Source organism: Schistocerca nitens, chromosome 2 (genome assembly GCF_023898315.1).
Source record: "Schistocerca nitens isolate TAMUIC-IGC-003100 chromosome 2, iqSchNite1.1, whole genome shotgun sequence".
NCBI classification, from domain to species: domain Eukaryota; kingdom Metazoa; phylum Arthropoda; class Insecta; order Orthoptera; family Acrididae; genus Schistocerca; species Schistocerca nitens.
The window spans coordinates 775,351,759-775,367,515 of record NC_064615.1 but is presented as its reverse complement, the minus strand read 5'-3'; the positions used below and the strand labels follow the sequence as shown (position 1 = coordinate 775,367,515).

The following is a 15,757-nucleotide window of genomic DNA, read 5'->3' as shown; positions in this document are numbered from 1 at the left end:
GCTGGAAAAGCTTTTTGAGTGTGGTTAATGTGTTCACATGCGCCTCCGAATTAATAGTACTGTCTCTTGGCATCACATCGATGAGAATCAGACCCTCACTGCGCCAAAATACAGTCATCATGACCTTACAAGCGGAAGTAGTTGGTTTGAATTTTTTTCCTCTGCGGAGACTGAGGATAATGCCATTCCATACACTGTCTTTTTGTTTCGGTCTCAAAGTGGTGAACCCAGGATCCATCACCTGTCACAGTCCGTGACAAGAAGACTCCCTCCTCAGCTTCAGAACGTGGCAGCAACAAATATGTTTCTTCTGTGGAGTTGTGTTCCACCGTCAGAGAGCGCTGAAACCATCTTGCACGCGTAATAGACATGAAAACCAGCGTTTCAGTTGTAAGGCTTTTATTTTGTTAGTCACGACCGGTTTCGGGCTAACAACTGCCCAACATCAGGCGCAGTTACTGAAACCATCAACAGAAGTGTTCTAAAAAATACAGGGTGATTCAAAAAGAATACCACAACTTTAAAAATGTGTATTTAATGAAAGAAACATAATATAACCTTCTGTTATACATCATTACAAAGAGTATTTAAAAAGGATTTTTTTCACTCAAAAACAAGTTCAGAGATGTTCAATATGGCCCCCTCCAGACACTCGAGCAATATCAACCCGATACTCCAACTCGTTCCACACTCTCTGTAGCATATCAGGCGTAACAGTTTGGATAGCTGCTGTTATTTCTCGTTTCAAATCATCAATGGTGGCTGGGAGAGGTGGCCGAAACACCATATCCTTAACATACCCCCATAAGAAAAAATCGCAGGGGGTAAGATCAGGGCTTCTTGGAGGCCAGTGATGAAGTGCTCTGTCACGGGCTGCCTGGCGGCCGATCCATCGCCTCGGGTAGTTGACGTTCAGGTAGTTACGGACAGATAAGTGCCAATGTGGTGGCGCTCCATCCTGCTGAAATATGAATTGTTGTGCTTCTTGTTCGAGCTGAGGGAACAGCCATTTCTCTAACATCTCCAGATACTGTAGTCCAGTTACAGTAGCACCTTCGAAGAAAAAGGGACCAAAAACTTTATTGGCTGAAATGGCACAGAAAACGTTCACCTTAGGCGAGTCACGTTCATACTGAGTTGTTTCCCGCGGATTCTCAGTGCCCCATACACAGACATTGTGACGGTTGACTTTCCCGTTAGTGTGGAAAGTTGCTTCATCACTAAACACAATCTCACTCGTTCTCGGCCGTCCAGAACTTTTCCCTTTGCACAAACACCCATTCTCTGTAAACTGTTTATACCAACGTTTAATAAACCACCTATCAGGAGGTTTAACACCATACTTCGTTCGAAATGCACGCTGAACAACTGTCGTCGATTCACTTCTGCCGTACTCAATAACAGAAAAAGCTTTCTGTTGAGCGGTCGCCATCTTAGCATCAACTGACGCTGACGCCTAGTCAACAGCGCCTCAAGCGAACAAATGTACAACTAAATGAAACTTTATAGCTCCCTTAATTCGCCGACAGATAGTGCTTAGCTCTGCCTTTTGTCGTTGCAGAGTTTTAAATTCCTAAAGTTGTGGTATTCTTTTTGAATCACCCTGTACTTTTTATATTCGCTCATACGCATAAGTAATGAAAACTAATGAGAAGTATCATATATATAATTCTAACAACGGTCGGGCTAGATACGGTAACTCAATCCGCCCGGCGGATTAGTATAGAGGTCCAGTGTGCCGGCCAGCCTGTGGATGGTTTTTAAGGCGGTTTTCCATCTGCCTCGGCGAATGCGGGCTGTTTCCCCTTATTCCGCCTCAGTTATACTGTTTCGGCGATTGCTGCGCAAACATTGTCTCGACGTACGCGTACACCATTATTACTCTACCAGGCAAACATTTGGGGTTACACTAGTCTGGTAAGAGACGTCCCCTAGGGGTCAACTGGGGGCCGAACCACACAGTAACCCTAGGTTCCGTGTGGGGCGGCGGTGGTGTGGGTGGTCTGTTGTGGGGTTGTGAACCACTGAGGGCTATGGCGGGGCGAAGCCTCTCCGTCGTTTCTAGGTCCCCGGTTCAATACATAATACACAATACACACACACCCTAGAGTGAGCGCAAAACGCCGACTTGCGCGCATGAAGGAGGGAGCTAAGTTTGTTAACCTTGGTGTGACGATACTGGCCATCTGTTAGGACCACTGGAGGTGAATCACATGAGACCGACCAGTCCGGCCGTTCACATTTAAGTTGGCAATTTTAAATGCAGGACTGGAGAGAAAGCGTTATAAAGTGACATGAACTACGCGAAACGTACGAGGGCTATTCGGAAAGTAAGGTCCGATCAGTCGCGAAATGGAAACCACAGTGATAATCAGAAATTTTTTATTCGCCACAGCTAAACACACTTTTCAGCTACCTCTCTAAATAGTCGCCGCTCCGACTTCGACATTTGTCGAAGCGTCGAACAAACTTTCCAGTACCCTCGTCACAGAAAGCCGCCACCTGTGCTTTCTGTCAATTCCTTACGTTGGTCTGCCTTTCGCTGTTCGTGTCAAAGTGTTGTCTTCGTAGCCAGCGGTTCATGTGAGCAGAGATGAACATCGGAGGGAGCCAGTTAAGGGCTGTATTGTGGGCGATCAAACACTTCCCATCTAAAACGCTGCAGGAGTGTCGCTGCCCATCACATCTGTGCAAGGAATCATCGGATTTTCACAGATCAAGCACGAAACCAGGAAGAAGGTTCAATGAACTGTGAAAGAAGAAGCAAAATAGAAAGAGTGAACTGCCCAAGCTCAAGATGCGCAAAACGAGCGCATTAGAAGAGCCACGGTGTCGTGTTTATGTGGTCAAGGTGTTCGACTGCAAAGCGGGAGATCCGTGTTCAAGGGTCCATTTTTTTTCACAAAATTTGAATTGTCCGGCCGGTCATTGATGTGTCTGTTCCCTTTCTGTACTCCTGGAAATTGTCAAACAATACATTGGTTACAGAATATGAGTCAAGTGGTAAGAATAACTTAAGCGACGCTAGTAAATATGTTGAATAATGAAACTTCCTGGCAGATTAAAACTGTGTGCCCGACCGAGACTCGAACTCGGGACCTTTGCCTTTCGCGGGCAAGTGCTCTACCAACTGAGCTACCGAAGCACGACTCACGCCCGGTACTCACAGCTTTACTTCTGCCAGTACCTCGTCTCCTACCTTCCAAACTTTACAGAAGCTCTCCTGCGAACCTTGCAGAACTAGCACTCCGCTGCAGAGTGAAAATCTCATTCTGGAAACATCCCCAAGGCTGTGGCTAAGCCATGTCTCCACAATATCCTTTCTTTCAGGAGTGCTAGTTCTGCAAGGTTCGCAGGAGAGCTTCTGTAAAGTTTGGAAGGTAGGAGACGAGGTACTGGCAGAAGTAAAGCTGTGAGTACCGGGCGTGAGTCGTGCTTCGGTAGCTCAGTTGGTAGAGCACTTGCCCGCGAAAGGCAAAGGTCCGGAGTTCGAGTCTCGGTCGGGCACACAGTTTTAATCTGCCAGGAAGTTTCATATCAGCGCACACTCCGCTGCAGAGTCAAAATCTCATTCTGGATGTTGAATAATGATAGCAGGTAATATGCCGCATAGATAGACCTTTCATAGAAACGAAAAAAAATAATAATAAATGTGTGTGAACTATGTTAAACAAAGGAATTCAAGAGACAAAACTTTCAAAACGCAACGCAAGAGGCACAACATTTGATACTTGAGTAGAACAAGTGGGAGATACGAGCGTCTGGAGACTCATTGCCTTGTAATCGCGGGATCCCTGTGTCGAGTACCGCTGAAAACACACAAGATCTCGGATACAAACCTGCTAGTGGTTCGGACCCCACTGTAAACAGTAGGTCCGATGGGAGAAAACCGCGCTGTGCTATGAGGACGCTACGTCGAGGCAAACAAACATTGGAACAAAACGAAACAACACACGACGAACGTCAGTTGACTACAATGCACGGCGGAGAGAGGATTCCTGCTCACGAAGCTGCCTGGCTGGCAATGGATTGTTTGTGCCTTTGGACGTGGGCCTGTTAAGTACACGTATGGGATTCCGTGGGCAAAACGAATCCAGCAAATATAGCTCATGACTTGCGTAACTACATCTACGAATACTGCAAGTTATTTAAGGGATTGGATGACTGTGCAGTATTTTCATGATTAGTTCCTTCATTTTTTGATAACTAGTAGGTGTGGTGATGAAGATATGTTGCTGATTGCTACTGGGCTGTATGTACCAGAAGATAGAGAATATCTTTGATCCATAAAAATGGAAATGATCGTATGGCATCGTTGGCCGGGACTCCTACTCGGGGAAGTTCGGCCGCAAGTCTTATGCAAGTCTTATTTCATTCGACGCCACGTTGGACGACACACACGCCGGTAATGAGGATGAAATGATGATGAAGACAACACAACACCGAGTCCACGAGCGGAGAAAAATCTCCATCCCAGCCGAGAATCGAACGCGGGCCCAGTGCTAGGGAGTCAAGCACGTTACCATCCCGCTAAGCAGACGGTCGATGAGCCACAAGAATAACACGAAAAACTGATAGTGCGACGTTAATCTGACGGCATTTCGTTGGGTCACACGAAGGAAATGCTTCCATTCGAAACCAATTAAGAGACGCAAACATAGACTATGGAATGAAGTTACAAATAAATTCAAGAAGTTTCAAGGCTAGAGGCAAAAATAAAAGTTAAGTAGTGAAAAGAATTCGTGGAACCTGAAGACAGTGAATTAAAAAACCATGTATACCAACAATTTATTCAACCTATAAATGAATGAAGTGCATTGCATGATACAGACTTACAAATTTTGAAATTACATTGTGCTAAACGAATCGGTCTGGACTTCAAGATGTCACCTCATTGGTTATTCACTTTCAAAATGGAATACGAATCTACGAGTAGAAAGATTACCGAATATGTAAGCGAAAAGCTATGCCAACAAGCTGGAAGAACTTTTTGTATTGCAAGAAGTTTGATACAACAACTAACGTCAAATTCCAACATCATGAAGACGCATATGTCGTCAGCACAAAGCCAGTCCGATTTTAACTATGAAGTGAAATCGACCCGCATATTATCGTTAGCTGGAGAAGACGAAACTAAATGTAGTGTTGACCAGCTGCACACCGCTTCCCGCAATTGCACCATACAATATGTCCTTAACAAAGCAGAATTTTTTTACCTACATGTTACTAATGTTTGCAGGAAAAAAATTGTGTATTTGGACCGCAAATTCAGCAACTGGTGAATGGGGTACTAGCGCAAACCCCCAATATCATTGTGAATTGTAGTGCGTCAGGCAAAACGGAGGAAAGACTAGTGAAAGATTTTAATGAACGTGTGATTGCTCCTTACGCGAAGCGTTACTCCTTGACAGCTATACAGGACAGGGGGGGATGACGCATTGTACAATTTTAACGCGGGAGTAGACGTGATTACCATTCCTCCAGGTCGCACACCTCCTGTGCAACCGTTAGATGTGTTTGGCTTTACAGAAGTGAAACACTTTGTGAAAAGACTCTACGATTTTGCAAAGCTGCACAGATATACAGAACAGTATTGTTTATTTATCGTGTGTCTATTATGAAAGTCCAAGCTGGCACACATAATCGACTTGGCTCTCCGAAATTCCAGGATGTGTTCAGATTTGCTTCGAAATGTGCAGGATTTGATGGTGTACATGTGGAAAGCTTAAAAACCTTTAAAAACATATGTTTTGGTAGAGCAAAGGGCCAACTGTGGGATTATGAAACTTCTGTGTTCATTTGTTAACAGATTATGTGACATACATTTATGCTTTCATCATTTCTTTGGGCGTGATCACATTCACAGGAACACACCTAACTCACTCAACAAGCGTACTAGTTAGGTGCGACGATACGAGATTTCTATCGTATGACACACGTACTGTGAGCAACGTCGTGTATGAGACATGAGACGTGTTTTCCGGTGGAGGATACGGTTGACTTATTGCCTTGTCATCAAACGTTTGCGGTTTGCATTCGAGAGCCACTTCATTTCGGCTGCTAATGAAATATTGTGCGGAATCAACTTTCATTATAGGTCCCTACCTCAGATCTAGCTGTTGCAAACGGCCGTTACACACGACGACTCAGACACAAATTTGAATACAGCAAACAGACACGTCAATGACCGGATAGACAGCTCACAATTTTCTGGAAAAAAATGGCGCACGCGGGAGATTTGAACCCGGATCTAGACGCTTCAGCTTGGAACCGCGCGACCGCTACGGTCGCAGGTTCGAATCCTGCCTCGGGCATGGATGTGTGTGATGTCCTTAGGTTAGTTACGTTTAAGTAGTTCTAAGTTCTAGGGGACTGATGACCTCCGATGTTAAGTCCCATAGTGCTCAGAGCCATTTGAAACATTTTTTTCAAACGGCACCGTACACAGTCATCTATTTGGCAGACGTAGTGAAGTTTGATGAACTGTTTGATTGTGTGTACGGGCCTTAAATAATAACACCGGAACAAAATCTGTAAGACAATGGCACATCGGGAACAAAAGTTTTGTCGGTATAGTGATAGTATTATTGTTCCTCAGTTTTAAGCTTACTGCAATTAATTAAGATGAATTTTACGTCAGATGCACTTCGTTTCTATTACGGACTATCTTCTGTGGTTATTCTGGAAGTAGGGATGCATATGATTGTACGTTTTGGTTGTTATAGGTTAAAAATAGTATTTCTTTATAAAGTTTGTGTGACAGATAATTACAGTGTCTCTGCCTTTGGTTAAAATATTCTGCAAGCCACAGCTTTTTTCGTCGTTAGCGGAGTCTGAGGTGTGAAGAAACTTCCTTATACACTCCTGGAAATGGAAAAAAGAACACATTGACACCGGTGTGTCAGACCCACCATACTTGCTCCGGACACTGCGAGAGGGCTGTACAAGCAATGATCACACGCACGGCACAGCGGACACACCAGGAACCGCGGTGTTGGCCGTCGAATGGCGCTAGCTGCGCAGCATTTGTGCACCGCCGCCGTCAGTGTCAGACAGTTTGCCGTGGCATACGGAGCTCCATCGCAGTCTTTTACACTGGTAGCATGCCGCGACAGCGTGGACGTGAACCGTATGTGCAGTTGACGGACTTTGAGCGAGGGCGTATAGTGGGCATGCGGGAGGCCGGGTGGACGTATCGCCGAATTGCTCAACACGTGGGACGTGAGGTCTCCACAGTACATCGATGTTGTCGCCAGTGGTCGGCGGAAGGTGCACGTGCCCGTCGACCTGGGACCGGACCGCAGCGACGCACGGATGCACGCCAAGACCGTAGGATCCTACGCAGTGCCGTAGGGGACCGCACCGCCACTTCCCAGCAAATTAGGGACACTGTTGCTCCTGGGGTATCGGCGAGGACCATTCGCAACCGTCTCCATGAAGCTGGGCTACGGTCCCGCACACCGTTAGGCCGTCTTCCGCTCACGCCCCAACATCGTGCAGCCCGCCTCCAGTGGTGTCGCGACAGGCGTGAATGGAGGGACGAATGGAGACGTGTCGTCTTCAGCGATGAGAGTCGCTTCTGCCTTGGTGCCAATGATGGTCGTATGCGTGTTTGGCGCCGTGCAGGTGAGCGCCACAATCAGGACTGCATACGACCGAGGCACACAGGGCCAACACCCGGCATCATGGTGTGGGCAGCGATCTCCTACACTGGCCGTACACCACTGGTGATCGTCGAGGGGACACTGAATAGTGCACGGTACATCCAAACCGTCATCGAACCCATCGTTCGACCATTCCTAGACCGGCAAGGGAACTTGCTGTTCCAACAGGACAATGCACGTCCGCATGTATCCCGTGCCACCCAACGTGCTCTAGAAGGTGTAAGTCGACTACCCTGGCCAGCAAGAACTCCGGATCTGTCCCCCATTGAGCATGTTTGGGACTGGATGAAGCGTCGTCTCACGCGGTCTGCACGTCCAGCACGAACGCTGGTCCAACTGAGGCGCCAGGTGGAAATGGCATGGCAAGCCGTTCCACAGGACTACATCCAGCATCTCTACGATCGTCTCCATGGGAGAATAGCAGCCTGCATTGCTGCGAAAGTTGGATATACACTGTACTAGTGCCGACATTATGCATGCTCTGTTGCCTGTGTCTATGTGCCTGTGGTTCTGTCAGTGTGATCATGTGATGTATCTGACCCCAGGAATGTGTCAATAAAGTTTCCCCTTCCTGGGACAATGAATTCACGGTGTTCTTATTTCAATTTCCAGGAGTGTATATATAAACTTGGTAGTTTTTTTGAGGTTTTTTGAAAGCACTTTCTCTTACGCTGCATTGACGTTATTTGCTCCTCACCTCGCTTTAGAAACACAACTGCAGTTCCATGTGTTTCCGCTCAGCACAATATTACTGTATTTACGTTTGTTATTTGTTTTTTGTGTAGGGTGTGAGCGTTACCAACCTGTGATTTTTTTAAAAATAGAAATATATAATTTCTCTCTGTCTCTCTCTCTCTCTCTCTCTCTCTCTCTCTCTCTCTGTGTGTGTGTGTGTGTGTGTGTGTATGGGGGGGGCTGTGTGTAGGGGGAAGGGCAGAGAGAGAGAGAGAGAGAGAGAGAGAGAGAGAGAGAGAGAGAGAGAGAGAGAGAGCGAGAGAGAGAGACTCTGGATCTCTGGATACTGCAAGATCCCATCAGCCGGCCAAATTAAGACCGACGATGCAACCCCTTTCAACTCTGTGAAGTGCTGATAATGCTGTCTCATACGGGTACACAGCCCCTTCATGTCCTTCAAAGTAATCACTCAATATCTGACGCTGTTCACGTCACTTGTATACTCTACCAGACACTGTAGCAACACTAAGCACGAACACTAATGCTCTACGTCGACCATTCTGCCTGTCACGGAGACTCGCAACTGCAGTCAGTAACGTAACTGGTCATGACATGTATGTGTACGAACTACATTGGCATTCGACCGTGCCTTCTGAATGCTGCACTCTGTTTTGTGAGACAGTGAATGTTCAAACCAAATGTGGATCAGTAACGTACTTTGACGTACCATTATAACAGCACGAGTAGTGGTACGCCTACAAGGACCCTACCTGCATAAGGGATTGAACTACAGTCTTAATGTGAAAGCTGGCGGCGCGTTGTGCTAGGCTGTGCGGCTGACCTGTGTGGAGGCCGATGCGCAGTCGCAGGGGAGTGCCGGGCAGGTGCCTGATGCGGAAGCGGCCGCTCTGGTGCAGCAGGTCCAGCGCCATGGTGGCCACCTGGTCCGCGTGGTCCGGGATGCGCACCGGCAGGCCGCCCACCACCATGTACGCGTCGCCGATCGTCTCCACCTGCGCACCAACCACCACATCGGCACTCGCGACCAGCACACTTGTACACTGAAGCGCCAAAGAAACTGGTATAGGCCTGCGTATTCAAATACAGAGATATGTAAACAGGCAAAATACGCCGATGTGATCGTCAACACCTATATAGGACAAGTGTCTGGCGCAGTTGTTGGATCGGTTACTGATGCTACAATTGCAGTGTTTCAAGATTTAAGTGAGTTTGAACGTGGTGTTATAGGCGGCGCACGAGCGATGGGACACAGTATCTCCGAGATAGCGCCGAAGCGGTGATTTTCCCGTACGACCATTTCACGAGACTACCGTCAGTATCAGGAATCCGGTAGAACATCACATCTCCGACATCGCTGCGGCCGGAAAAAAATCCTGCAAGAACGGAACCAATGGCGACTGAAGAGAATCGTTCAACGTGACAGATGCGCAACCCTTCCCCAAATTGCTGCAGATTTCAATGCTGGGCCATCAACAAATGTCAGAGTTCGAACCATTCAACGCAACATCATCGACATGAGCTTTCGGAACCGAAGGCCCACTCGTGTACCCTTGATGACTGCACGATACAAAGCCTTACGGTTCGCCTGGGCCCGTCAACACCGACATTGGACTGTTGATGACTGGAAACATGTTGCCTGGTCGGATGAGTCTCGTTTGGACGTGCCGGTGCACGTGTACGAGTATAGAGACAACCTCATGAATAAATGGACCTTGCATGTCAGCAGTGTGGGGCGTGTGCAATTGGAGTGATATGGGACCCCTGATACGTCTAGATACGACTGTAACAGGTGACACGAACGTAAGCATCCTGTCTGATCACCTGCATCTACATCTACATCTATACTCCGCGAGCCACCTTACGGTATGTGGCGGAGGGTACTTATTGTACCACTATCTGATCCCCCCTTCCCTGTTCCATTCACGAATTGTGCGTGGGAAGAACGACTGCTTGTAAGTCTCCGTATTTGCTCTAATTTCTCGGATCTTTTCGTTGTGATCATTACGCGAGATATATGTGGGCGGTAGTAATATGTTGCCCATCTCTTCCCGGAATGTGCTCTCTCGTAATTTCGATAATAAACCTCTCCGTATTGCGTAACGCCTTTCTTGAAGTGTCCGCCACTGGAGCTTGTTCAGCATCTCCGTAACGCTCTCGCGCTGACTAAATGTCCCCATGACGAATCGCGCTGCTTTTCGCTGGATCATGTCTATCTCTTCTATTAATCCAACCTGGTAAGGGTCCCATACTGATGAGCAATACTCAAGAATCGGACGAACAAGCGTTTTGTAAGCTACTTCTTTCGTCGATGAGTCACATTTTCTTAGAATTCTTCCTATGAATCTCAACCTGGCGCCTGCTTTTCCCACTATTTGTTTTATGTGATCATTCCACTTCAGATCGCTCCGGATAGTAACTCCTAAGTATTTTACGGTCGTTACCGCTTCCAATGATTTACCACCTATGGCATAATCGTACTGGAATGGATTTCTGCCCCTATGTATGCGCATTATATTACATTTATCTACGTTTAGGGAAAGCTGCCAGCTGTCGCACCATTCATTAATCCTCTGCAGGTCTTCCTGGAGTACGTACGAGTCTTCTGATGTTGCTACTTTCTTGTAGACAACCGTGTCATCTGCAAATAGCCTCACGGAGCTACCGATGTTGTCATCTAAGTCATTTATGTATATTGTAAACAATAAAGGTCCTATCACGCTTCCTTGCGGTACTCCCGAAATTACCTCTACATCTGCAGATTTTGAACCGTTAAGAATGACATGTTGTGTTCTTTCTTCTAGGAAATCCTGAATCCAATCACAAACCTGGTCCGATATTCCGTAAGCTCGTATTTTTTTCACTAAACGTAAGTGCGGAACCGTATCAAATGCCTTCCTGAAGTCCAGGAATACGGCATCAATCTGCTCGCCAGTGTCTACGGCACTGTGAATTTCTTGGGCAAATAGGGCGAGCTGAGTTTCACATGATCTCTGTTTGCGGAATCCATGTTGGTTATGATGAAGGAGATTTGTATTATCTAAGAACGTCATAATACGAGAACACAAAACATGTTCCATTATTCTACAACAGATTGACGTAAGCGAAATAGGCCTATAATTATTCGCATCTGATTTATGACCCTTCTTGAAAATGGGAACGACCTGCGCTTTCTTCCAGTCGCTAGGTACTTTACGTTCTTCCAGAGATCTACGATAAATTGCTGATAGAAAGGGGGCAAGTTCTTTAGCATAATCACTGTAGAATCTTAAGGGTATCTCGTCTGGTCCGGATGCTTTTCCGCTACTAAGTGATAGCAGTTGTTTTTCAATTCCGATATCGTTTATTTCAATATTTTCCATTTTGGCGTCCGTGCGACGGCTGAAGTGAGGGACCGTGTTACGATTTTCCGCAGTGAAACAGTTTCGGAACACTGAATTCAGTATTTCTGCCTTTCTTCGGTCGTCCTCTGTTTCGGTGCCATCGTGGTCAACGAGTGACTGAATAGGGGATTTAGATCCGCTTACCGATTTTACATATGACCAAAACTTTTTAGGGTTCTTGTTTAGATTGTTTGCCAATGTTTTATGTTCGAATTCGTTGAATGCTTCTCTCATTGCTCTCTTTACGCTCTTTTTCGCTTCGTTCAGCTTTTCCTTATCAGCTATGATTCGACTACTCTTAAACCTATGATGAAGCTTTCTTTGTTTCCCTAGTACCTTTCATCTCTATTGTGCATTCCGACTGACTTAAGCAATTCCAGCAAGCAGTGCGACACCCCACACGTCCACATAATTGAGCATATCTGGGATGCCTTGCAACGTGCTGTTCGGAAGAGATCTCCACCCCCTCTTACTCTTACGGATTTATGGGCGGCCGTGCAGGATTCATGGTGTCAATTCCCTCTAGCGCTACTTGAGACATTAGTCAATTCCATGCCAAGTCCTTTTGCGGCACTTCTGCGTGCTCGCGATGGCCTTACGCGATATTAGACAGGTGTGCCAGTTTCTTTGGCTCTTCAGTGTATCTATTACTAAGCAGCGTGATTAGTACACGAAGCAGACTCAGTTTTACCACCTCCATGTTCGTATTTCACACCAACATTCACTTCGCAGCCATCATCACAGTACGCCTGTGAATAGCATGTACGAGGGTATGTCAATTAGTATTTGCATTCCCGGTGTAATGGTCTTTATGTTGGCAATATAGGTTAGCACACACATCAGTTGTTAGGTGGCACCTTCGTCTTTGCTTGTAGCAGCACAAGGTTAGCTCAAGCAGCTACCAGAGAGCGTGGCTGGATTCCCGCGAGTAGTGGTGCAGCACCTGATGATTTGTGTAGCAGCAACTCTTAAATGTTGTAAAGCAATCTACGAAATAGTAATACAGCTATTGCGCCATGTACCTTCGTTTTCTTCGAATTATAGATTACCTTCCATAGCGAGGTTTTGCAGGACACAGTAGGCTCGAATGAAGTGAGTTATGTCTTCAGTTTTCCTCAATTTTGGATGGTACAACTGTCTAAAACACTATTTTAAGAATCTAAAACAGTGGTCAACAACACACCTGTTTTTCGAGATTTCCATGTTAAAATAATTTTGAACTCTAGAAAAATGCCCTGTATTTCTAATCGGAGTTAATAAAATTCCTAACGTATGGCTAGGCACTGTCACTCCGATTACGAAAATCCCTGCACTTTTCCTCGTCGTTTCGGTAAAGTGTTGACGTCCTGAACACTCACCCGTGGTGGACAGAACCCACATAGCCGAGTCGTGAATCCGTCGGTTGTGATCGCAGACTATTGGTAGCTGCACGGAAAATAGTTTTTCCAATTCAAATACAATTGGGGACCTCTTCCAGGATTGTCTGTTGTAATGTGCATCGCGTCAATTGCCCCAGGAGCGCCAGGAATCCTATTTGCCGAGAAACTGGCCTCAATTTGTGCCCTTTCTAAGGCAGGCGGCCACTTAATAACGTCGACTCGTAAACCACTAACAAACTCACTCTTTCTATGAAACGTTATAAAGAACCAATACAGATATTAAATTTGTCTTCCACTACCGTAAAACTCGCCGCTTCGTGGCTAGCAAACCACAAAATGATCAGAAAGTGCTGCAGTGGAAGTAGCTTCGCACTTCCTCCTTCCGGATACTTAGAATGGCTAGGGTTCCTAAATTTTTGACGTAACTCCACTGTCACATGACGCCGCACACGAATATGTTTCATAAGTTCAGTGTTTCTATATTGCATCACCACATTCTCGCAGTAGTTTTCGTTTTTCTGTGTTTTGGTACGACGGTAACACTTCCAGCCCCCGGAAAATTGACAGAAAATCCGATTTCGATCCGCGAGACATCTGGAATAAATGGCAGTTTCATGATTCATCTAATTGGAGTTCTTTTGCAGTTCCACAAGTAAAGGCGATTTTATACTTACACGTAAAATGTTTACCTTACGATTAACGATGAACCGTGAACACGAAATAGTCGATCACCGGAACTGCAACAGTTTTCAAAAGAACCCGCCACAAACAAATTACGTGGAGTCTATCCCCAGTCTCAGACAGCACTACGCATGCGCTAATGTGGCAGCTTGGGAGCTCCAGAAAAATTTTCCTGGTAGGTTGGTTGGTTGGTTGTTTGGGGGAAGAGACCAAACAGCGAGGTTATCGGTCTCATAGGGTTAGGGAAGGATGGGGAAGGAAGTCGGCCGCGCCCTTTCAAAGGAACCATCCCGGCATTTGCCTGGAGCGATTTAGGGAAATCACGGAAAACCTAAATCAGGATGGTCGGACGCGGTTTCCTGGTCGGGTCTGGCTGCCTGCTCTTATTGCTTATACAGCAAACAGCCACAGTACAACTAGTGAGAAAGGGGAGAAGGCGCTGCTTATATGCGATTTTAGCTCTGTATATGGTAGCTGCTTGAGCAAACCTATTACCACACCACGTCGCTTTGCGCTCTTGTAATGTAAACATAGCTGCGACCAAGGAGATTAGAAGCTGTGGAGATGCCCTGACGCAGTAATCACGAAGTCACAGATCAGTGCTCCGTTACACTAGGGTAGCCACGACAATGTGAGTTGAATGTCTGTATTGTAGTTCCGAAACGCAGACGTAAATCTGTGTAGCAATGGTTACTCGCGTTACCCACGGATGCAAAAACAGAAGTGGAAAGTCAGCTGTAACGTTATACAAGTGAGCACTTTGTCTAAAATAATGCTTTTGGTTTAAATATGTTCTTATTCACGTTTTCACTTACTGGCTTCAATCTTATAAGATTGCAATTTGGAGGTTCACAAGGAAAAGCTTCTGGATTAAGGCATTGCAACGAAATAAGAACACCAGTCAAATATAGCACAATATAGTCGGAACGTTTCTATAAAGTTCATACCGACTGAAGTTCAACGTTATGCACTGGCATTAGAGCCTTGTTTTTATCATTGTTACTCTCAAAGACACGGAATGTAAGTTGCGCTGGACGTTTCATAAATGACCGTAATGTTTCTGTATATTTATTTGACAGAATCTAATATTAAAGTTTCTTTCCTTTGCTGTTGACAGCTGCTATCACAGCAACTGCAGATGCATTTGCGTTTGAGATAATCCATTGAATGACTATTGCGACTAGGCAACAAATTATTCATTTAAATGTTCGCAATAATAATTATTTTTTCGATGGATACATGATTATTTTGCTCTGTGCTGTTATGTTGGAAGATTTTTCTTTATTTCATGAACTTCTGACCCACAAAGTATCAATAATTCCTGTGCATTGCAAATTTGTCATGTCATTTTAATTTTGCCATTTTAAGCATTTGTGTGTTTTCTAATGTTGCCAAAAGGATGTGTGTCCCTCAGTCTGGATTCACCATCTCATGACAGTGTTGTTCGTATCAAGAGAAAGTTGTACGTTCTGTGTGAAGTAAACATGCAATACAGGAAATGAATCAAGCTTCAACAGCCAAACTGTAATCTTATGCAACAAAATACTTGTTTGAACGACGTGGCAAGGTGCTCGGAGAAGAACAACTATGTAACTGAAGAGAGTATTTCAGTGCTTGGTAGAATATCTGGTGTAAAGGAAGTGTTTGCGTGTCAGTTTGCCTAGACTACAGGTTCTGTCGTTTTTTTACACAATATGGCTCAACTTTGAGCCTATTGCATGAACGCTTAGCTCTTATTCTACAGGAGCATATGGTCATGTCAGAGTTATATTTGATACATGCTTCCACACCTTAGGACAATAACTAAGTGGTAGAAAAGTGGGGCCAGGACATCTGGTTTCACGACTGATGCAATATTTAGGTCTACATATTTCCATCGATTTAATGCTTAGTGAAGTTATGAGTACACGTCTAAACGAAACTTTACTTTTGTACATGAGTGTCCACGTGAGATGTT

At 45.5% G+C, this 15,757-nt stretch overlaps 1 protein-coding gene across 1 annotated transcript in view; it reads right to left on the bottom strand.

The window, feature by feature from the left end:
- Positions 1 to 9,094: 9,094 nt before the first annotated feature.
- The window catches only part of LOC126235320 (retinal guanylyl cyclase 2), a 456,575-nt gene continuing 449,912 nt past the window's right edge, over positions 9,095 to 15,757 (bottom strand). The window contains exon 11 of the mRNA XM_049944043.1: positions 9,095 to 9,352. Coding sequence (XP_049800000.1) covers positions 9,095 to 9,352 — 258 coding nt within the window. The remainder of the gene's footprint in view (positions 9,353 to 15,757) is intronic.